Below are 16,524 nucleotides of genomic sequence, written 5' to 3'. Positions count from 1 at the left end.
ATGTAATGCTATCTATGATACGTTGCCCTACATGTATAAATAGCTACAGTAAAACAGAACTCCATGTAACCATTGGGAACAATCTATTGAATATAAATCAAACACAGGTAACAAACATAGATGTGTTATATTACTCTCTTAATATTTTATTAAATATCTATAGCTATTGTGTCCAAATTGATTCTGAGCTGATGGTATGTTAAAAACATTCAACAGAGCCCCCCAGACATGGTGTCCTCAGGGGTACAATGGGGCATACCATCAGCTCAGAATCAATACTGGGATGGCGGTCAGCAGACGCTTCCCTCTAGTATAGACAGTATATTAATTCTACGGCTGTTAGCAGGGACTGACCATTACATGAGTGATAACGTTTCTGGGATAATTGGCTGTTTTTAGAATATAGGCTACATGCCTTTAGTAAAGATTATTTTCATTATTAGGAATTATGTGAATAGAACAATTCAATACCTTCTGTTAGCAGTGTGGAAAATAGGGTTAGTTGCCTTATAGGCAAATTGTGTTTTGTCATAAAATTTACTTGCCACCTACTAGGGCAAATATATTTTTTTTCTTTCTTTTTTTTTTATTGTATTAGACACTCATGGATTTGACTAAGAAAGGCTTTCTGAAGCTTCTTAGTGCATTTTTTATAAAATTAAATGACAAAACTTAAAATATAAATGTTTACCAATAAAAAAATAAAATAAAAATTAGACTCCAAAGGTGATTGTAACTGTTATTAATACAGACCTAGTTGATAAAGACAGTAAGTGCAGTATAATGACAATCATATTTGAAAATGACTAATAGTGGTGCAGAAAAAAATACAAATATTGATAAGCTGTGTCTCTTCTGTGATTATATTTTATTTTCTATTCAATGACAAAGAATGTCATGACCTTGTCTATATTTTGACAGACAACTCAAAAAGAGATGGATAAGCGACAGCAACAACTAAAGAATATCCAGGATTTAGGAGATTCCCTCAGAGCTGTACTAGGAGAAAAAGGCAATATTGTAGATGACAAACTTAGTCTACTTAATAGCAACTGGCTGGCAGTAGCATCAAGAGCTGAAGAATGGTTCCGCCTCCTGATGGTAAGGACAGACCGGTAGAATGTTTTTATACAAAAATACCTGTCGAAAAATCATATACATACAGTGCACACATTAAAATCAAAGATGATTACCACAGTGTGAAGCAGATGAGGCCAGACAGTTGTCAATAGTTGGATAATAAATAAACATATATGTGTTTTGGAAGAATCATGAGTAAGGCTTGAAGTAACTGCAACCATGAAAGCACATTCAGTGCTCTACATAGTGTATAAAATATATAAACCCAGGAGACATGTAATGTGTTCTAGATAATATGCAGAGTCCCAGGTCTGAGTAATCATTTGAAGGCAAAGATGCAGTCAGCACCAGACCAAAAAAAATGGTTACATAACAAGTATATGTGGATATATAGTATAAGCAACTTAGCCATAGATTTGTGCTGTCTGGCGTCACACCCGACGTACGTTTCGGCTGAGAGCCTTCGTCTGGGGGTGGTGCCAGAGAGACTGAGGGAGGTATTTATGTGACCAGCCACCAATCACAAGTGTGATCAGCTAACCAATTTCATCAGTCGCAGCTGATGAAAGGGATGTGACACATCCGGAGCAAAACAGAAAGTAGGAGACAGACAGAGAAACGCCCCAAGCGTCATGCATATAACACACCACATTGCTCAAAAGCGTTCCTGTGGTGTGCGCATGCGCGAACAACACTCCGATACACGTGACTAGCATGGTAACATCCATGCAGGTCACCTGAAAGGAGGGAAGTGCTAATGCTGGGCAGTCAGTGACCAGACTGCCGTAGTATAAAGATGGTGTATCGTATTGTTGTTTGTGTATGTATATAGTTGATCCGTGGGAGTGTTACAGTATATTATATCACACCAATAGTTGATTCAAAAATATACAAACAGAGACAAGTATGGCTAATACATCAAGGAATATATATGCATCAGTACAACAATATCAAATGATAAGAGTACTCTTTCCCTATCCTTTCCCTATTCATTTACAATATATCGTTACATAACTAACATAGAACATGTGTTAGACATACAATGGAAAAAAATAAAAAAGTACATAAAAAACGCACATAAAAAACGCACATATATTTTATATCTTGTACCAATAAAATGTTTTATTTTATCAGTATAAGCATGGTTCTGGATTTTTAGGTTTTTATTCTGAATATGTTATGAGTCACCGCTGACGTCACCCGTAGTCATGGGCGTTTTCTAATATATGCCCTCCCCCCATATAATACATTATCTATGACCTACTGATATCTATTTAGTTTCTTTATAGAGGAGTATTTAGGTTGTCCTCCATATTGGTTAAATACAGTACACAAAGTCCACTAAACAGTAGTAACTTTATTTCTTATATTATTTGACTCAGCGGTGATGAATCGTATTTCTGGCACAATGGCAGAAATACAACACATGACCGCTGAGCCCATTGATTGGCTGCTGTAAACAATCACCGGGAATGCCACCGGTAAGTCAGCGCTGGATCGTCGGAGGGAAAGGATGGGTAAGAACAGCTTCTTTTGATAAAGGGGTTTTCTCACAGTGGACATATATCACCTATCCACAGGACAGGTGATAAATGTATGGTCGCTGGGGGCTTCTCCATTGAGTTTAGTGCTCGACTGTTTCCGTTGGCCCCATAGATATTAAATGGAGTGGCAGCGCACATGCACAACATCTGCTCCATTCAAAATCCTCATCATTGCGATTGTGGGGCTATCAGTGGTGGGGCTCCCAGCGATCATACTTTTATCCCCTATCATATGGATAGAAGATGAATGTCCATTGTGGGAAGACCCCTTTACATCATGTCATTTGAAGCCATTAGTTAAAATGTTTAGGAACTTGGATACCCCTTTAACTTATCAATTTGTTAACCCTTTTTTGTTGAGGGTTTAATCATTCATTTCATCATGATTGTTCATACTCACAAACCATGTTGTTATTTGCAAAATCAAGAAAGGCAAGCCATAAGGTTATGCAAATCGGGGAAGTAGCAGGTGTCACTAAGGTCTGCAAATGATGTAATTTTTAAGCACCAAGCTTCAATCTGTGGCATGTGGAAGGGGTATAAAGCCAGATTGAAAGCATAGTTTTTTAGCCTCATGAAACCTCAAAAATCAGATCAAGTGGTGTGGGATGATTGTGCGATGTCCTATGTTCATCGACATGCCAGTTATCGCCACTTGTCTCAAATTGAGAGGCACAGAATCCTTGAACTGAGAGACCTTGGTTTATCACTCCGGCAGATCGCTACGCGCCTATGCTGACATGTCAGCACTGTTCAACATTTCGTGTCCCAGAGGTTGGGAGAACAACAACAAATGGGGAAAACAGAAAGAGGTATGCAGGCCTTAGCAATGGCATTGTAAACCTCTCCAGACTGGTAGATTTTGATTACTGTTTGGAATTTGTATTTAAATATCTCTAGAACGTGGCATTATGTGCTGCTTATTAAGACCTTCTAGTCTGCTTCACATTGCCAAACAGTTTCTATTTAAGGCCAAGGTTTTACTGAAACTTTTTGTAATGCTATTGGTTGATTTTAACTATTGAGTGACATCTTCCGTCTACAAGATTGCATGCTACTCAATGTATTTAATTGGACTGCTGTAGCTCAATAGTTAAAATTGAACAGTAGCACTTCAAATAGTCTCAGTGTAGCCCTGATCTAAGTGATGTTTATATTCAACAGGTCTGGCAGTAATCATGCCTGGTTGTGGCTAGTAAAATTTGACCCAATTGTCAATTGAATTTGATTAACTGTTTGTTTATTTAGTAGTTAAAGGGGCAATTACTTTTTCAGATAGAGTCAGTTAGGACTGAACAGCATTTTTCCTCCAATAAATAAAATTATCATTTAACCCCTTAACGACCGGCGTATAGTGTTTTTACGTCGGCCGTTCAGGGTAGTTCCTCTGAAGTGTCGGCTTTTCACGTCGGCACTTCAGAAGAACTTTCCCCGCATTGTGCGGGGTGCTTCTGAAGACCGGGCTGCTGGTTACAGCCTTGGGCTTCAGGGCAACGATCGGAGATAACTAGCAGTGGTCTCCGATCGTATTTAACCCCTCAGATGCGGTGCTGAATAGCAAGTGCCGCATCCGAGTGGTTTGGGAGGGAGGGGGCCGCATCGGAGCGGTTTTCGCGGGGATCTCCTGAAGATCGGGCTGTTAGTTACAGCCTCGGGCTTCAGGGCAACGATCGGAGACCACTAGCAGTTGTCTACGATCATATTTAACCCCTCAGAACGGCACTCAATAGCAAGTGCCGCATCTGAGTGGTTTGGGAGGGAGGGGACCGAATTGGAGCGGTTTTCGCGGGGATCTCCTGAAGACCGGGCTGCTGGTAACACCCTCGGGCTTCAGGGCAACGATCGGAGACCACTAGCAGTGGTCTCCAATCAGTTTTAACCCCTCAGAAGCGGCGCTCAATAGCAAGCGCCACATCTGAGTGGTTTGGCAGGGAGGGGGCCCCATCGGAGTGGTTTTCCCGGTCATCGGGTAATCTGTCTCTAAAGCCAAGGCTGTTCGCAACAGCCTTGGCTTCAGAGTGATGATCGGAGACCAATAACAGTGGTCTCCGTTCATGTGATCACTGTGAGAACCATTCACAGTGATCAAAAAATGAAAAACAAAGTGTTTCTCCTGCCTGTCTCTCTGTCTCTCCTCACACTTGTTACTCTTTATGAGAAGAGACAGAGAGAGAATTTTACTGTGACACCAAAAACACTAAATTACAAAAAATCTAATATATAAACTTTATATAGACTTCAATTGTATACATAGGCTAGGGTTATCCTTAGGGCACGTTCACACGTGGCAGAGTTTTTCCGCTGCAAATGTTGGTGCAGATTTGGGGCAATTACGCAACTAATCTGCACCAACATTTGCATATTTGATAGGTAGTTGCAGATAACACAGCGTACTTGCAACAGATTTCAGTTTTAGCATTGCAAAGGCTGAAATACGTAGTGAAATGCCGCTTTTTCTCTGCAACAGACAGTGCATGCTACGGAGGGAAAATTCTGCACCGCAGCCTATGGTCCGCAGCTGACTATTAGAATCTATGAAGACAAAGACCGTGATATTACCCACATTATTAACTCATTTACTTTCACACTGTTTTTGTAGGGAGAACCAAAAGGGAGGGTTGCTTATTGGATAATGTTTCACTGTAAAAATGCAGCAATACTGTGTTTTCTGGAAAAACCTATTTTTTATTTCTTTGCACCCATTAAAAATACTCACTATACCCCTAGATGAATATTAGCAGGACATTTATACTTGTCAAAATGACCTGCAGTACCACGGCAAATACAGCGTGGTTCCCTAATATCAGCTCTGGCGTAAAAAGGCCTCCAAAAGCCAAAATGGACTCCTTCTATGATATGCCCTATAACGGGTCCATATAATAGATTAGACACACATATTTGGTATCACCGTACACGGGAGAAATAGCAGAATGTGGAAAGGTGTCACTTTTACCAATATGTCATATGGTGTTTCGAAATGGCTTAAGAAAAGTGACACTTTTGTAAAAAAAAATGCAATTTACATGTTTTTGGCCCAAGTTTGAGCAAATTCTGTAAAAAGTGTGAAGGGTTAAAACAGAAATTGAACCACTAGAAATAGAATTTGGGGTGTGTGTTTTTTTGTATCATGGTAATTTTTGGTAAATTCTGAAAGTCTGCCACTCCAGTACTATGGCAAATGCAGCATGGTGCACTAAAATTTATTCTGGTGTGACAGGCCTCCAAAAGCCAAAATGGACTCCTTCTATGATATGCCCTATAACGGGTCCATATAATAGATTAGACACACATATTTGGTATTTCCATACATGGGAGAAATAGCAGAATGTGGAAAGGTGTCACTTTTACCAGTATGTCATATGGTGTTTTTCTAAATGGCTTAAGAAAAGTGACACTTTTGTAAAAAAAAATGCAATTTACATTTTTTTGGCCCAAGTTTGGACAAATTCTGTAAAAAGTGTGAAGGGTTAAAACAGAAATTGAACCACTAGAAATAGACTTTAGAGTGTCTAGTTTGTAGAACACAATGTTTTTTTACCATTATTTATTGGACTTCAAGTCCATTACCCATACATTAATACCATGGTGTAAAAAACTAAATTAAGACATTTTAGTGCAGAATTGAAAAAAGGGGCACTTGTGTTTTATACTATATTTCTAGAAAAAACAATAAACTACACCTCCAAGTCAGGTGTCCTTATGATCATCATAAATGAAAAAATATATTTCAATACATTTGTATGATACAATTACTTTTATTTACAAACTGTTACATTTTAAATTATGAAAAATCTAAATTTTTCTTTTTTTTTCTGTCTTTCCACGGCTATAAAAAAAAGTAACAAAAATGTTACCTATACATATATACCACAAAAAGGAAGCACTAGATGTCCCCAAAAAACAGTGCAAAATTCACATTGATACATAAAACACATACAGAGTTATACTGCGTTACAGCTGTGAATAGCAAAACTGCGAAAATTGCTCTGGTCACTAAGGTTTAAAATACCTTTGCTATTAAGGGGTTAAAAACAGCATTTTGTGTTTACTTGGATAACCTTTGTTTAATAATAAGGTACTTTTATGATCTGAAACATTCAAGTGGGACAAATATGCAAAAATAAAAGTTTATATTAACCCAATATTTTTGTTTTCTGCAGGAATATCAAAAGCAAATGGAATCTTTTAACCATGGTGTTGCTCACACAACTGCTTGGATGCATCATGCAGAAATATTACTTGATGAGATGGAGAAACAAAGGCCACAACAAAGAGAAGAGACACTGAAGGCATGTCAATTATCTCAAACCTTGCATATTTCTGACACGTTAACTTTATTTAAAATTTAACTATCATTCATAAAAACGAGGCAAGAGTCCTTTGTTTGTCCTAAGTGTGTATACGGAATACTTTTTAAATGTTCTCCCTCTCTACAGAAAAAGCACCTCTCTTATCCATGGAATTTCTCTAATATTGTAGCTCATTCCTATTCAACTAAATAGAGCTGAGCAGCAATACCAGACATAGCCATCGACAAAAGTGGCGCTGTTTCTAAGAAAATAAATAAACAGACCCTTTTTCCTAATCTTTGACATTCTCCTTCTAACATTGCTTTTATCATATGTAATAACTAAATGGAACTAATCTTTACAATATAAAGCTGATTTAATATTTGGAGGTCCTCAAAGCTGAAGCTATATGAGTGATTGTTCCTGATTCCCGTTGCAATAGACTTTGGGGATATAAGGGGTTACTAAACTCCTGGCACCGCTTATCTCCATAGGAAACAAAAACAAAGAAAAATAAATCCATCCTTTTAGATCCACATTTCTCATATTTCACATAAGGCATCTTCTGAACATTTGACAGCTCTGTAACAAAAATCTAATGTCTGTGGCTAGCTTAACTAGAACATAATGGTCGAGATTTCTCAAAACTGGTGCGAAGGAAAAGTGGAGTAGTTGCTTATGGCAATCAATCACATTGCTGCCTTCATTTTTTCAAAGGGCATTTGAGAAATAATAGGAGTAATCTGATTGGTTCTATGAGAAACAACTCCACTTTTCCTTTGCACCTGTTTTGATAAATCTTCCCCAGTATTCTTTTTACTATGCGCACTTCACATGAACTGTTTATGAATTCTCTTTATCATATATTCTCTGTGTTGGCCTATAGGTTTTAAAGTCTGAGCTGAATGACATTCAGCCAAAGGTGGAATCAGTCCATGATCAAGCTGAGGAGTTAATGGCAAACCATGGTGATCACTGCAAGAAGATAGTGGAGACCAAGATGTTTGAACTTGACCAGCGATTTACTCCTATATCCCAAAAAATTAAAAGTGGAAAGGTATTTTAACTGATGTGTTTGTGTGCTTTCAGCCGGGATCACAAACAGTTTTGATGCAATTTTTGGCTCAGTTTTTTAAGACAACACAAGAATGAACACAAAAGAAAAGAGATGCATCAGACTTTTCATTATACCTTTCCTTCATTTTCAATCTACTTCTGACTGAAAAAAAGAGCCAAAAACTGCATCGAAACTGTGTCTGTAATCCTGACCCTAGCGTGTAGTTCTTTTTACAGGGAAGCAAATTGTACTGTATAAAGAAAAGGAGTGTTCTTTACAATTTTCCTTGGCATTTTCTGTGTTTCTTTATAATATTTTATGAATGCAGTTTATTCTAGAATGGTGACAATAACTACAGGTTATAGCCATTTGTCCAGAGGTATTTATCATTCATTAAACTTTTCCTACATATTCTTGAACATTTATGAGGACAGAGCAGTTATCCAATGCTTCTCTAGAGTTGTAGTCCCTGGCCAGAGCGCTACCGACGCTCTGGCAGACAACTCTAGCATTGTAAATCCTGACAATCACTGTCCATATATGGCCAGGGATGTCAGGAGCTACAAAAACGTAGTTCCTGGTCAGAGCGATGGAGGCGCTGTGGCCGGGGACTCCGGATCTGTAGTAGTCCCTGATGTCACTGTCTCCTTCTGCAGACTCTGTCCACGTGACCTGGTGCTCTGCTGTGCGGCTAAACACTTGCTGCTGTTGACCAGCTGATTGGAGAGACTGTGCCCCTTGCTCTTTGTTTTTTTAACCACTGCTCTTCCTTGCTAGGGCAATCACAAAAATTCAGAGGGTATACATAGAAGTAAGATTGTGGGAGACTTACAAATATTCCTCATACTCTTCATAAAGGCCAAGAAAAGGTCAGAAACTCAGAAAATACAACTGATTTCTCTCCCTGCTGCTATGAAATATTTTACCATCTGCAGAAATGCATACAGGACTCTGTTAAATATTTCAGATGGGTGAAATCAAACATTTCATTTATTGCTTTGCCATTATCAAGAGCAAGCTATAAACACAAATACTCTTGAAAGGCAGAATTTGATATGATGAAAAGGAGAAAGGGGTACGAAAATATGTTTGCCGCTAAATTCTGTAAATCTAGGGGCAACACCCAAATAAGTGGTGCAAAATGTAAAAACTTTTACTTAAAAATGTAGAGGTTCCTAAAGTCTGTCAACCCACAACCTACTGATATGGGTGGGATTAGAGCCACTAAAACAAAGAACACAGAGGGGGCTGTAGGAATGAATATGCTTACCCATCACTAAACCCCCAGATTCAATCTGTTCTAGTGAACCCGGTGTTTTCAATCCCTATTCTATTAGAGATTCTAAAAATGGTTAGAAAAAATGGAGGGAGCTATGATTCATTTAACAGGCCAAGTGGGGGGAGCATTCTAGAGGAGGTGCCACTAATATGTGATGAAACAAATAAGAAAAATAAGAGATTGTTTGAATGTTGCAGGGGACAGACTTTCCGATTTGAATGATATGGTTACTACATTAGCAAGGATGTTTTGGACCTTAAAAAATTATAATAAACAACACAAATTAAAAAATTCAAATCTAGAGGACAAATCTCAGAGATACAAAATTCACACGAACAAATGCAAACTCAGACTTGAAAAACTGCAGTTTTTCACGTCCGAGTTGCAGCGGTGCAGGGTCCTGTTTTCACGGATCCCTATAAACTTGAATATATTGAGGGATCCGTGAAAACAGAAAAAAATAGAACATGTTCTATTTTTCAACGGACCCTTCACACGGTCCGTTGAAACAACGGCCATGTGAAGGGCCCCATTGAAATACATGCGTCCATGTAACGGCCGCTGTTTTAACGGCTGTCACATGGACGTATACTGCAGTCGTCTGAATTCGGACCTAGACTCATTCTGAACTGGCTAAGGGACTTTTTTGTTCAGGACAAATGTGTATAAGGATTACGACTAAACAGAGCTCATAGGGACCCGTTGAAACTGAGACCACCAGGCAGTGCACTGCACCTGATCTTGATTCAATTGCAAAAGAACAGTGCAAAAATTTCCCTTTTACCAGACTATTCTGTAGTAGCGAGCAAAAAATCAATCATTTTCGGGGGTTAAGAAGAGGCTGAAGTCTGCAAATAAACTATTTTATGATTGAGAGGAATCTATGAGGGAAAACTTGTATGTTTTGAGGATTCTAGAGCAGTAGTGGAATGGTTACATAAGAAAGGCATACGTTAGCACAATGTACCTAGGCTTCTGTTCAGTTTGATATTTGTGTTTATAATTATTTTAACTTTTCCCTCCTTCTTTATGGCTAGGGGGCAGAGTGCGGAGTAGGAGTGGATGAGCAATGCGAGGTAGAGAGGCTTGTTAGTTTGTCTAGCGGTCTATGAAGTAGGTTTCTTGGGGACAGGGTTGGGATTACGGGAAGGGGGGATGTATGTGGGGTTTGACTGGGGTGCAGGGGAAAGATCATGTTAAATATGTTTTCTCCTTTTTTTTTCCTGCTATTGGGAGTAAATGAGAATATTGTCTTGGTATATAAAAAGATATGGTGATTGATTGATTGATTGATTGATTGATTGATTGATTGATTGATTGATTGATTGATTGATTGATTGATTGATTGATTGATTGATTGATTGATTGAAATAAAGGCAAATGTGGCAAAATTTGAAAATGTTTGAAACGACTGGTGGCACCCGAGAAATATGTCCTCTGTCACACCTCTTGTTTGCTATGATGATGAGCGATTTAAAAAAAGATCAAATATTAACATGAGGCTTCCCATTTGCGATTGAGGAGGATAGTCTCTCTCTATATGCGGATGACATCCTTCTTTTTTAGGGTGATATTTACTTGGTGGAGCATGTCGTCTGTATGATGTCCGGATATACAGTACGAACAATTCGGTACTTTGACTGGTCTGAAGATTAACTGGAAGAAGTCTAGTTTGATTTTACCTAATCCTAAAATGGAAGGACAGGTTCCATATAAGTATAGGCTGGATCTGGTTATCTCCACTTACTTTGGGTTAAGGATATCACAGTATTTAAGGGATTTTATTGATCTTATTATAAAACTACTAATACTACATCTAAATGTAAAAGGTAAAGGAAGGGAAAAGGTTTCCACTATCTAAAGCTTCTACAATTTTGTCTATACAAGTATGGAGGTCAACTTTAACAATTGGTGGGGTGGGAGGAGATACTAAGAAACAGAGACATTCAGTCTAAGGCAGGGAAATGTAGGGTTAATAACATATTTGGTTTGTTGGAGTCTTGGTTTCTAGAGTATCAAATACCGAAAGATATGTTGCTGTATAACATGCAATATAAAATATGGAATATTGCCAAGAATATGGAAGTAGTTAATAAATTCTTGGATATTACCCCATCTGGCTACCTTTTTTATTCTGAGATTAGGGCCTGGTATTGATTGCAGGTTTGGTACAAATTTATTACTCAAATTAGATACTTTTTTGTAAATGGGAACTTTTTTTGAAGTATGCAAATGGAAGTTTCCCTTCCAGCATATGTTTTTTTTTTTTTTTTGCACTATGCACACATTTCACACTCTTTTAAAAAAAATAAGTAGACATTTGTAACACAAGAATACTTAATATACAATGTATTGAGTAGGGTGGAGTAAAGGAAAAGGTTTGATATCTGTTTAATTTAAAATAATGTTGATTGCTTTTTGTAAAGTACACGTCCACAAGAGTAAGAATAGATGGGGTAAAAAAATTAGGGGAGCATATAGGGACGAATTGGAAAAAAAATTGCATGGGCACCATGCACGTCTCATTAAATTATGCTCAACATGTATCATGGTTTATGATTAATCATGCACTATATTACACACCAGAGTTTTTGAGCACATTTTTCCGATACTAATACCTTTAATGCCTAAGGCTGACCTAAACTACCTGTTATGAAAATGTTTGAAATTGCACAGATACTGGTCTGAAGTACTGTTGTAGGCTGGAAAGGTCTTTGATCCCTGATGATCCAGTGCTGTGCATTTTGGGAGATTCCGATCCACTTACTAGAGGTTTTCCGCTAAGTCATATTAAATTGCCTTTGCAACTATTGCTCTTAGCTCGTCAGCTAATATTACTCCATTGGTGTTTAGGTCCATAGGTTCCAAAGTAGTAGATAAGAAGGGTGAATAGGGCAATATTGTATGAAAGATCATATTTTAGAGCTACCTCAAAATCTGAGGAACCTACATATGAACACAGGGGAAAAACAGATATTTGCAATATTAAATCCCCTTTTTTTACCTTTAATATTTATATTATGTTAGTTGTTTTCTCCACTCTCCTCCTCCTTGGGTATGTGGGGTGGTTGATTCTTTGCAGGTTGGTTTATTATATTTTTTGTACGACGCACTTGTTGCTGCTGTGACAGCAAATTTATATTATTTACATTGTTTTTTATAAAATGCTAAATAAAGAAGTAAAATAAAAAAGTTATATGTACCTCAAAATGGTGGCAATGAAAAGTACAACTCATCTCACAAAAAACAAGCCCTCATACAGCTACGTCCTATGGAAATGCCATAAGGCCACGTTCGCACGTGGCAGAATTTGTCCGCTGCAGATGTTGGTGCAGATTTGGGGAAATTACGCAACAAATCTGAACCAACATTTGCATATTTGACAGGTAATTCAGACGTTGCAGATATCACAGCGGACTTGCCACAGATTTCAGTTTTTGCATTACAAAGGCTGAAATCCGCAGTGAAATTCCGCTGCTTCTCCGCAATGTAATGTGCATGCTGCGGAGGGAAAATTCCGCACCGCAGCCTAATTTCCGCACAGTTATTTTCCGCAACATCTGAACTAAGTTGCTTAAAAATGTATAGAGACAAATGTAAAAACCGGCTGCTGCAGAATTCCACTGCGGACTGTCCACAGCGCAATTCAAGAGCAATTCCGCCCCGTCTAAATTTTCCCTTAGGGCGAAATGGAAATGTTTGTAGGAAAATGAAAGGCCAGTAATAAAATCCAGCTTCATTTAATAAAAAATATAAATGTATTTCTAACATACCATAACTGTTGGACATATCGAATCAACTAAGTTTGAATAATCAGGAACAAATAATACGTAGATATAAGAGGTGTTTGATGAACTCTGAATGATGTAATGTCTTTCTCTTGTGTGATATAAGTTATAATGTTGCATCTCCTATCAATCATGTTTTATGATATTTGACAGCATAACAATACTGATATAGCAATATCAAAGTGGTTTACTAATGTAAAAAAAAAAGAAGTGCTGTCTTAGTGAATAGTGAGCAGCAATTCATTATTATCACTTTTTACATGTATAGATTATGGAGAAAATGAACTATATATTTTGTTCCCCCCTAACACAGGCACTGGTTTCTTCCAAGGAACTGGAGCAGTTTAAGTTTGATATACAGAAATTGCTTGAGCCACTGGAGGCTGAAATTCGGCTAGGAGTGAATATCACAGAAGAAGACTTTAATAAAGATATGGTAAGGTATAAGTGAAGGATAGTCGGAATGGCAAAGAATGGAATATAGAAACTTTGATATTTTGAAACAAAAATATTTTCTCTTTTTTCTTTTTTAAGTTAGTCCCATGCAATCTGGCACATATTATTGTTTTTGCAACTTCAAATGTTAGGTGGGCAGGACAGTTTATGTGACCGTACAATAGGAGAAAAATAAAAACGCTGCCAAGCAGGACTAAGCGCCTCTGTTAATATACTGCTCTGCTTGTTCTGATTGGCTGCTGTGTTAAAGCACAAGGCCACCACAATCATACCATAAAATTAGTGCAAGAAAAGATGATATCCATTACAAGTACATAATAATTTTTATACAACTAAACCAACAATGAGAAAAGTCACACATTTACAAAAATGCAAATCAACCCCAAACAGGGCGGAGCCTGGAGAAAAACATTATTTTCATCTTAATGCTTCTCTTTGATATTTGTGGTTACCAGAGTGAAGATAATGATGGTCAAATAAGGGAATTGTTGCAAAGGGGAAATAATCTTCAGCTCAAAATTGGAGATGATATAAAGAGAGAAGAAATCAAACTAAAACAACAACTCCTACAAACTAAACATAATACTCTCAAGGTAAGTAAAACATGTTGTAATTTTATTATGAAACATTCTTTAGATGTCTAAATCTTTACATTCATCTACAGGTCTTGTACTCAAGTGTGGCCATTAAATAAATATCTTATTGTCAAAATGAATATTGTCCTTGATCCTGTTTGGTGCAATGTGATGTGAACATTTTTAAAGAGGTAGTTTTGCAAATTCAATGTATTCCTTACTAAAATGATAGATAGATAGATAGATAGATAGATAGATAGATAGATAGATAGATAGATAGATAGATAGATAGATAGATAGATAGATAGATAGATAGATAGATATTTTGTTTCTGTAGTGAATGTAGTCCTGTTACAGACTTTTGAATAATGTCCTTGGAAAATTATAATATTCTCTATCAATATTTGTTGGTAATGTGTTCTTTTGTTCTTTTTAATTAACTAGCAGCTTATTGAAAAGGATTCAGAAAACACAATTAAATTGAATTGTAAAACACTTTAAAATGCAGTTGCATGTATCCTTACTGGAATCTTGGGATGTCATACAGTGTCCAGAGGCTCAGCATTATATCTAATTATGACAAAATGTCCTCTTTAATTGTATAGGGCACTTCATTATTGGTTGTGTTTTCTAGAAGTGAGGTCATTGATTTTCATTTTTTGTTACTCAATAAAGGCATTCACCCTTGACAGATAAGAAAAAACTCAATGGAATATTGATTCCTTTAAGAAAATTCAAAGAGACTCCTACTTATTTTGTAGCAGTTTTGTATAACTAAGTAATTTCTGTATTTCTTGATTTGCTGCATTTATTGTAGAACAGTAGAATACGTAATTATTTGAGTGCAATTTCTCAAACTGCATAAATAAATACGTGATGTGAGTAATTGATGAAGTCTACTTTATTATATGAACTGCGCAGTCTTGAGATCGATAGCTATATATGCATGCATGTTTCTGCCACATTCCGCCATACACTAAGGATTTACAATGCATACATCACTGCTTTTAGTGATATTTATATCTTTCCTCATGGGGACTTCTCTCCGTATTACAATCATTGCAGCAACTCTGAGGATACCAGAACTTGAGTAATTAATTTTGTTACTGGAAATATTTATTTACATGTTAAGATTTGGAAAGTATAACACATATTTTTTTTTTTTATTATTCAATATATTAGCACCCATAATTAAATACATGCATTTTCCCAATTTAAGAAGTAAATTATATGTACATTTGTTTTTATAGTGATTTGCACATCCCCATAACAGCATAAATTGATTGTAAGTAAAATTTCCATCCAGTCAGTTGAGAAATTATAGATGAATATTTTGGGCGATTCATTTTAATGCAGCTTTTATTTATATGCACAACTTTAAATTTTATTTTAGATATGGCTGCTGCAGACACTTTAATACTTAAAGGCTTTTTAAGAATGAGTTCCATTGTTCTGCGGCCAATGAACTCTGTCATCCCATGTACAATATAGCAATTCTTAGTGGCAGGTGTTATACATGGATTAAAGCTTTATGGTTGTTTTGCATCAATTACCTATTCGTGTTTCTCCACGATGGTGAAAGTTGCATCTCCCATCAAGTCTAAAACTGAACGCGGGAGACAGCCTGAAATTTTGACGGTCCAGATTTTTCTTCGTCATTCGAGAAACACTATAACGTACTTTTTTTGCATATAGTAAACGTAAAAGCATTTGTGATTGGAAGTTGTATGATGCTCTCATCATTCATATTATAAATAGGATTTAAGATCTCAAAGAAGGAAGAAAGCCCTGGAAATTTCTCACCAGTGGTATCAGTACAAGAGACAATCTGATGATCTACTTAAATGTTTGGATGATATTGAAAAGAAAATAGCTAGTCTTCCAGAACCCAAAGATGAGCAGAAGCTTAAGGTACTTTTATACATTTGTGGTGTGTGTCATTTTTAAAATGTGCCATAGACGTGCATATAGTAAATAGTATCACTGTGTTGAAAGTCCAGTTAAGGGCAGGTTCACACCTGTGTTGGTCTTTCCGTTGTTCTGCTCCGTCAGAGGAGCAGAACTACCAAAATACCAGAAGCGGCGCTTCCGTTGTACGGGGTGTCCGTGATTCTGTCGGGGTGTCTGTAATTTTACCGAAATCAATAGTGCAGCATGTATTCTTGTCCAGATACGCAATGGAGGCCCTTAATGAAGCATCCAACGCAGATGTGAACAGCCCCTTATGCAATATAGAACATGACATGCAACTTTATCGAAAATTTATTTTCTTATATGTTCGGTCAACATTTTTTCTAAATAATTGTATAATTTATGCACTTAAATGCAACCAGTTCTTCATTCCATGTGTAATATGTTTCAAAACATATTATTCATATTAATGTTCTATGTAATAGATCAGTTTACTTTGTTGCTATGTTACTATATGTAGCCATGTTGTGGATCAGTTTAATGTT

At 37.0% G+C, this 16,524-nt stretch overlaps 1 protein-coding gene across 7 annotated transcripts in view; it reads left to right on the top strand.

The window, feature by feature from the left end:
- The window catches only part of DMD (dystrophin), a 2,416,993-nt gene that overhangs the window by 1,090,053 nt on the left and 1,310,416 nt on the right, over positions 1–16,524 (top strand). For all 7 annotated transcript variants that reach the window (XM_075852742.1, XM_075852740.1, XM_075852736.1 and 4 more), the window contains 6 exons: positions 922–1,101; positions 6,785–6,913; positions 7,800–7,970; positions 13,351–13,473; positions 13,949–14,086; positions 15,827–15,979. In XM_075852742.1, the coding sequence (XP_075708857.1) occupies positions 922–1,101; positions 6,785–6,913; positions 7,800–7,970; positions 13,351–13,473; positions 13,949–14,086; positions 15,827–15,979 (894 nt within the window). The remainder of the gene's footprint in view (positions 1–921; positions 1,102–6,784; positions 6,914–7,799; positions 7,971–13,350; positions 13,474–13,948; positions 14,087–15,826; positions 15,980–16,524) is intronic.

The sequence above is a fragment of the Rhinoderma darwinii genome, chromosome 2 (assembly GCF_050947455.1).
Source record: "Rhinoderma darwinii isolate aRhiDar2 chromosome 2, aRhiDar2.hap1, whole genome shotgun sequence".
In the NCBI taxonomy this organism is placed as follows: Eukaryota; Metazoa; Chordata; class Amphibia; order Anura; family Rhinodermatidae; genus Rhinoderma; species Rhinoderma darwinii.
Note: the sequence above shows the minus strand (reverse complement) of the source record. Positions and strands in the feature narration are given on the sequence as shown.